The sequence below is a fragment of the Brassica rapa genome, chromosome A07, assembly GCF_000309985.2.
Source record: "Brassica rapa cultivar Chiifu-401-42 chromosome A07, CAAS_Brap_v3.01, whole genome shotgun sequence".
NCBI classification, from domain to species: Eukaryota; Viridiplantae; Streptophyta; class Magnoliopsida; order Brassicales; family Brassicaceae; genus Brassica; species Brassica rapa.
Genome location: NC_024801.2, coordinates 5,314,542 through 5,321,467, shown reverse-complemented (window position 1 = coordinate 5,321,467; position 6,926 = coordinate 5,314,542). Strand labels below are relative to the sequence as shown.

General features: G+C 51.7%; 1 protein-coding gene across 1 annotated transcript; it reads left to right on the top strand.

Annotated features, from left to right (window-relative positions):
* The first annotated feature begins 422 nt into the window (after positions 1 to 422).
* Positions 423 to 3,428, top strand: LOC117126794 (meiosis-specific protein ASY2-like). The gene is made up of 4 exons (XM_033275907.1): positions 423 to 1,113; positions 1,188 to 1,322; positions 1,408 to 2,303; positions 2,391 to 3,428. The coding sequence occupies exons 1-4, from the start codon at positions 423 to 425 to the stop codon at positions 3,426 to 3,428; spliced, it is 2,760 nt and encodes a 919-aa protein (XP_033131798.1).
* The last annotated feature ends 3,498 nt before the right edge of the window (positions 3,429 to 6,926 follow it).

Sequence of the window (6,926 nt, the reverse complement as noted above, 5' to 3'; positions counted from 1 at the left end):
ATGACACCTCGAGTTTCCCCCTTCTCTTTTCCTTATAAATATGCGGTCCTTCTCTCATTTCTTCAAGTTTTTCTCCGCGATCAAAGGTACTTTCTCTCTCTTTCCTTTATCTCTCTAAGTGTTGTTAGATTCATTCGAAGCATTCTTCACCGTTACCCTCCGCGATGTCGTCGGGTCAGAGGTTATCGAGGCAGCAGAAAGGGAAGGCAGTCGCAGCGGCGTCAAATACGGCAAGAAATCCCGACGGGGATCGCGTCGGAGATCCAGAAGCGATTCATCGTGGGGCGATGATGGATACGGTGAACCTATCCCGTTCTCAGAGGCTTCTGGTCGCGGATGCTACGAGACTTGCGAGGGAAGGAAGTGAGAACGTCGTTACGAGAGACGCGACATAATGTGCAAGAGACGGGCAGAGCGGGGCGATGCCTGTTGAGTCGATCACCTTGAGGGCTCGAACTGTGGAGGGCGGTTCCTCGGAAAGCAACGATTCTGAGGCCGAACTATTCCCGACTATCTTCTACCCTGACGGGATTTTCGAAGAGCTTCCTCAACTCCATACCGACTTATTGCGTCCTGCCTTCTTAGCCGGTCAGGACTGGGAAGGCGTAGAGAAGACAAAGTCGACTTCAGGAAGTGTGAAGAGGGTTCTTCGGGCTGCTGGCGCCGTGGGCGTGACCTTCCTTGTGCCTACGGAAACGCAGAGGCCTTGGTCTCCTCCGATTGGGTACCAGATGGTGTATGAGTCCTATTTTCAGGGAGACACTCGCTGCTGGTTCCCCATCCCGCGATTGATTACTGCATACGCCAGACGCCGAGATCTCGCGATCAGTCAGCTGCTGAATGGCTCGCTGCGACTAGCGGTTACTTTGTCGGTTTTGGCGGAGCAGATCGATATGCCGATGAGCGTCAGATCATTCGAGGAGATGACCTCAATAACCGATATGAAGGATGGCACCTACTCGGTGAAGATGCGACCGAACTGCAATGTATGTGCCGGTCATCCGAATAAGACGCAGAACTGGCAACGTTCCTACTTCTTCCTCAAGTCCGACAGCTCGGCCTTCGAGGAACCTCCCCAAAATGATTATCGAGTTCTTTGGAACCGTTCTTGCGGTAGAATATTCTGTCGCGATCCGTAAGCAACTTGTCGATTCTAATCATGTATATTTTTTTTGCTTTGTATGCAGTCGGCCATCCTACTTCTCCCGTTTATCCCGAAGATTTCTTGAGGAGTGTCCGTGCCGTCGCTCTGCTTCGAATCTATCGCTGGTCCGAGATCACCGTTAAGAAGATCCGCGAGCTTAAAGATCGAATCGCTCGAAGTATGTTTTCCCGCACCTTTAGATTACATCATTTTAGTCGTAAGCTCTTTTGTCGTGTCTTGACTCTTCTGCATGTTTTCAAGAGAGTGGAGATCCGACCTTCCGACCGTTCTTCCTATTCGCGCTAAGCGACTAGACATCTTCCCGAGAGACATCCAGAAAAAAATTTCCGAGGCGAAGAAGATGGGTACTCTTCCTGATCTGAGCGCGATGATAGCGGCCCAGCTGGGGCTGACTAGCGGGGAAGGACCTTCGTTGGCGGTTCCTCGTGCTGGCGAGGTTCCCCCTTCCGATGCCAGAGGCGCGGGGAAGGGCAGAAAAAGGAAAAGAGGTGACGGCTCGGGAGTTGAGAGGAGTACCGAGGAGGCGAGTGATGTCCCTCCTTCTGGTGAACCTCAGAAGAAGAAAAAGAAGAAGAGGACAAAGAAGAAGTCCGTTAGCGAGGAGTCGGGGAATCTCGAGGGACCGACCAAAACTGAGGGGGGAGACGTCCAGGAAGAGGAACTTCGTCCCGAGGAGGAGGTTCTCGAAGATGGGGCCCTTGGAGAAGAAGACGACGAGGAGGAGGCCGTCGACGGGCAGGAGTCCGAGGCTTCTCTCGGAGATGCGCGCTCAGATAACCTCGAAGAGGAATCTGAGGGGTCGCCACTTCTGATAAGAGGGCGTGGCGACGAAGCAGGTGGCGAGGAGCGATTTCTTGCTCCGATGTCTCCTTATGCAGAGGTTCCAGCCCGTCCCAATATCGGGGCCGTCCAGACTGGTACCTCTTCTCGCGGTGATGCCATCTTGAGGAGGGTACCCGAAGTTAGCTTTCCCGACAAAGTCGACTTTCACTACGAGGGGCCGGCTCCGTTGGCGTACGTTCCGGAGAAATGCGGGGAGATCCTTCGTCAGTTTAGGGGAAGGGCGAAACCTTTGACCGCTGTAAAGGATCTTATCTTCGGGGGAGAGTACGAGGAAGCTGCGAGGGCCAAATTGCTGGTAAATAATTCAACTTCCTCTTATCTTTTTCTTGCTCCATTACCCTAATGCTAATTCCTTGCGGTTTTCATTGCTTTGCATCTTTAGGGGGACAGCGCGATTAATGTCTTGATTGACAAGTATGATACTGCGCTGAAGGGAGCTTTGGGCGAGCTCGAGCTGGCTAAGAAGGAGTTTGCTGAGAAGGAGGAGGTCCTTGCTCGCCAGCTGAGCGAGAAAAGGAGCGATCTCGAGAAGCTCAATGGTATGGTTAGTCGCACCATAACTCGGAGAGACGAGCTGAAGGCCGAGTTGGAGGCGTCCCGAGGTGTCGTCCGTGAGCTTGAACAGAAAAATGCTGATCTCGAGAGCGAGAAGGTCTCGCTTACTGCAGCTCATGAAAGGGAGATGAAACGCCTTAGGGACTCCAGGATCCTAGAGGTCACAAAGGAAAGGGGAAGAGTCGAGGCCGAGATGGCTGCGAAAGCTAACCGTCGTTTCGCGAGGATTCGTTCCCGAGAAGAGCGGCGAGGCCCCTACGATGAAGCTCGGTTACTCCATAGCCAAGCCTTTGGGACCAGGAAATGCCTCGAAGCCTTAAGGAGGGCTGGGAGCGACATCTCGCAAGCTACCATCGAGATATTCGCGGAGCAAGAGAGGAAATACGAGCAAGAGGCCGGAAAGCTCAAAGTGGGCGAGATTCCCGCGGGAGATCTCGCACTCTCTCCTCTTTTGTTGGACTCTCAGTTCGTGGATGCTCGAATCTTGGCGAGTCTTGATCCGTATGGGTCCAACGCCGGCTTGATCGATCCCGAGACTGCGCTGACTCTTCACACTCCGCTTACTCATCTGACCGAAGAACGGCATGCAGACCCGACGCCCCTCGTTGAGGGTCCTTCGACTGCGTTCGAGGGAGAGACGCCTAACCGAGGGAACCTTCCTGCTGAAGATAACGCTCCCCTGCTCGTACTTTCGGACACTTCGGCTGAAGGATCCCGTCGAGGCAATGAAGAAGAGAATGTGGGGGTGTTTGAAGAGGTCCCGAGATCAGATGAGAAGCACGTCTCTCCGGCTGCTCGTGAGTCGAGTGTTAGGGCTTCGGAGCTTTCTGCCCTCAACGATCGTGAGAGCGACCGAGAGGATTAGGGTCTCTTGTATGTTGTTTTCTTTTGAGTCCCGGAGGACTTTTGTTGTTGTTTTTCTTTTCGAACTGTTTGAATCGCTTAAGCCGTTTTATTTAACTTAGACTTGTCTTATCAAATGCATGATTTCTCGAGATTCGAAGTAACTCTATTTGTTCGGTGTAAACGCTGTTCGAGGCGTCGAATCATTATAGTTTTAAGCTCGTTATGACTTTGTCTCAGTCGATCTCTTTGAGTCGCGACTGTTTGTCATTTTGAGTTTCATTGTTAATTATGAGTTCTCGACTTTGACGGTTCCAAATCGATCCTAACGTAATTTTCAAGCGTTTGGTTGGCCAGACCATACTTAGTCAATTATAGGGTGAATTGGAGTCATTGTCTCGGCCGTGTTGGTTTAGGTCGCAACACGGTCGACTCCCGTGAATACGTGTCTGATCAGGACGTATTCAACGTGGGATGCGAGTGCCAATACGTTTGTTCGAGAAGCCGGGGCGTGTTCGTGTAGGCATCGCTTCAGTGATCGTCTGCTTCGGAGATCGATTCCTCGGGGAGGGGTTTTGTTTTTTTTTTTTTCGGCTGGACCCTTTTTCTTTGGGCTGCCTACGTATCCCTTTGCGGGAATCAAGCCATTCGTAGTTCTTAGATTGTGAGTAAAAGTGGCCTTTGGGGCGCATTTACTCGATTCTTTTTTTTTTGGGGAGTAAAAGTGGCCTTTGGGGCGCATTTACTCGTTTTTTTTTTTTTTTTTTTTTGCGAGTAAAGTGGCCTTTGGGGCGCATTTACTCGATTCTTTTTTTTTTGGGAGTAAAAGTGGCCTTTGGGGCGCATTTACTCGGGTTGGTGTTTGCCTCGACTAAGGATGGAAGAGGCGGAGATGTTTGGAGTTCCAGGCTCTCGGTACTGCTTCGCCTGTTGAAGTCTCGAGGCGGTATACTCCTGGCTTGATGACTTCGACTATCTTGTATGGTCCTTCCCAGTTGGCTCCGAGCTTGCCGGCTTTCCACTCCTTAGTGTTTTCGAAGACCTTTCTTAAGACAAGGTTGCCCATTTCGAGAGGACGCGACTTGACCTTTTTGTTGTAGTAGCTCTCGATTTGATGCTGGTAATTCTGGATACGGAGTAACGCTTGGTCGCGCTTTTCCTCGCTGTCGTCGAGTGCGTCGAGGAGCATGTCGCGGTTGAGTTCGGCGTTCTGTGGCATTCGCGATCGGCGCAGACTCGTCACGTTCACTTCTGCGGGAGCCATTGCCTCGACGCCGTAGGCCATTGAGAAGGGTGTAGTCTTCGTCGCTCCGCGAGGAGTGGTTCTGTGGGACCACAGGACACGATCTAGTTCGTCTGCCCAGCAACCTTTCTTTAAGTCGAGTCGTTTCTTCAGACCGTCTATGATGGTCTTGTTCGTCGATTCTGCTTGGCCATTACTTTACGGGTTTCTCGGGGTCGACATGTTGAGTCGAATGCGCCATCTGTCGCAGAAGCCCTTGAAATGATGCGAGATGAATTGTGAACCGTTGTCCGTGATTATCTCGTATGGGAGCCCGTGTCGGCAGATTATGTTCTTCCAGACGAAGTTTTGTACCTCCTTGTCGGTTATGCTGGCATAGGCTTCGGCTTCAACCCATTTGGTGAAGTAATCGGTGAGGACCAGAATGAACTTCTTTTGTCGAGATGCCGGCATCGGACCGATGATGTCCATTCCCCATCGCATAAATGGGTATGGAGCAGTCAAGGTGTGGAGAATCTCCGTTGGGCTGTGTATGGTTTTGGCGTGACGTTGGCATTTATCGCATTTGCGCGCGTATGTCTCGCAGTCGGCGTTCATGGTTGGCCAGTAGAATCCGAGGTTTTTAACTTTTAGTGCGAGAGCTCGCCCGCCCGAGTGGCTGCCTGCTGCTCCTTCGTGTGTTTCGGCCATGACGAGTCTCGTTTCTTGGCCGGCGATACATTTGAGTAGTACCTTTGTTTCAGTCCATCGGTGTAGTTCCCCATCCATGACGACGTAGTGTGCGCTACGTCGTTTCAGTCGCCGTGCGTCCCATTTCTCGACGGGCAGTAAACCTTCAGCGAGGTAATCGATGAGTTCCTTGCGCCAATCTGTTGGGTGATCATCTTGCGAAGGAGATTCCACTTCGTCGATGTCCATCGCGTCGTTGATCGCTGCTATAATCGCGGCCTGTTCTGCCTTCGTGTCGATGCTCGGTTTCTCAATTTTGTGGATTGGGATTGTCCTCTTGACTTGGTCGTGTAGCTTGCTTCCCAGAGCGGCGAGGGCGTCGGCAAAAACATTTTCTCCGCGAGGAACCTTCGTGAGTTCGAAGAACTCGAAGTCTCGCGTAAGGTCCTGGACGAGTTTGAGGTAGGCGTCCATCCTTTCGTTGCGGACGTCGTAATCACCGAGGTATTGGCTTACGACGAGTTGAGAGTCGCAGTAAGCGCTGATTCTTTTGGCTTTCACCGCCTTGGCGAGACGGAGCCCCGCGATGAGGGATTCGTACTCAGCTTCGTTGTTTGACGCCGCAAAACCAAAACTGAATGACTGCTGAATGAGTTCTCCTGTTGGTGATTGCAATTGCACTCCTGCTCCTGATCCTTTACTCGTGGATGAACCGTCGACGTGGAGGATCCAGTTTACACTTGGTAGGATGAGGTCTTGCTCCAGCTCTGGCGTCAACTCGATCAAGAAATCGGCAAGGACTTGTGACTTTGCTGCTGTGCGATTCTTGTATACGATGTCATGTTCGCTTAGCTCCATCGCCCATTTGGTCAACCTTCCCGACTGGTTAGTATTTTGCATAACCGTTCTGAGTGGTTGGTTGGACAGTACTTCGATCATGTGCGACTGGAAGTATGGTCGCAGTTTTCTGGCCGAGGTGACGACGGCTAGGGCCATCTTTTCGAGTGTTGGATATCTCGTCTCTGGCTCCGTCATTCTTTTACTTGTGTAAAAGATTGGTTTCTGTTCTCCCCTATCTTCTCGAATCAGTACGCTGCTGACGGCGGAGGATGTGACGGCGATGTAGAGAGATAGTGTGTCGCCGGCCTCTGGCTTCGATAGTACGGGTAGGGTCGTGAGATAATGCTTGAGTTGATTGAACGCCTCTTCGCATTTTTCATCCCAGACGAACCTCTTGTTTCCCCTTAGTAGCTCGTAGAAGGGAAGACACTTGTCGGTCGATCGCGAGATGAACCTGTTGAGAGCTGCTATGCGTCCCGTTAGTCGCTGCACTTCGCGGCTGTTTTTCGGGCTTGGAAGGTCGAGAATCGCCGAGATCTGCTTGGGGTTAGCTTCGATTCCTCGCTGAGTGACGATGTAGCCGAGGAATTCCCCGGAGGTGACACCGAAGGTACATTTGGCCGGGTTGAGCTTCATCCCATAGTCGTTCAAGATCTTGAAGCAGTCGCGTAAGTTATTTAGGTGGTCGTCGGCCTTGAGTGATTTGACTAACATATCGTCAATGTACACTTCCATGGTGTTGCCAAGCTGATCAGCGAACATTCGGTT

Bases quoted from the DNA above. Each gene is read 5' to 3' on its own strand.
- LOC117126794 (XM_033275907.1), top strand. From the start codon at position 423: ATGCCTGTTGAGTCGATCACCTTGAGGGCTCGAACTGTGGAGGGCGGT. The intron at 1,114-1,187 runs GTAGAATATTCT...CTTTGTATGCAG, and splicing joins TCTTTGGAACCGTTCTTGCG to TCGGCCATCCTACTTCTCCC. The intron at 2,304-2,390 runs GTAAATAATTCA...TTGCATCTTTAG, and splicing joins CTGCGAGGGCCAAATTGCTG to GGGGACAGCGCGATTAATGT.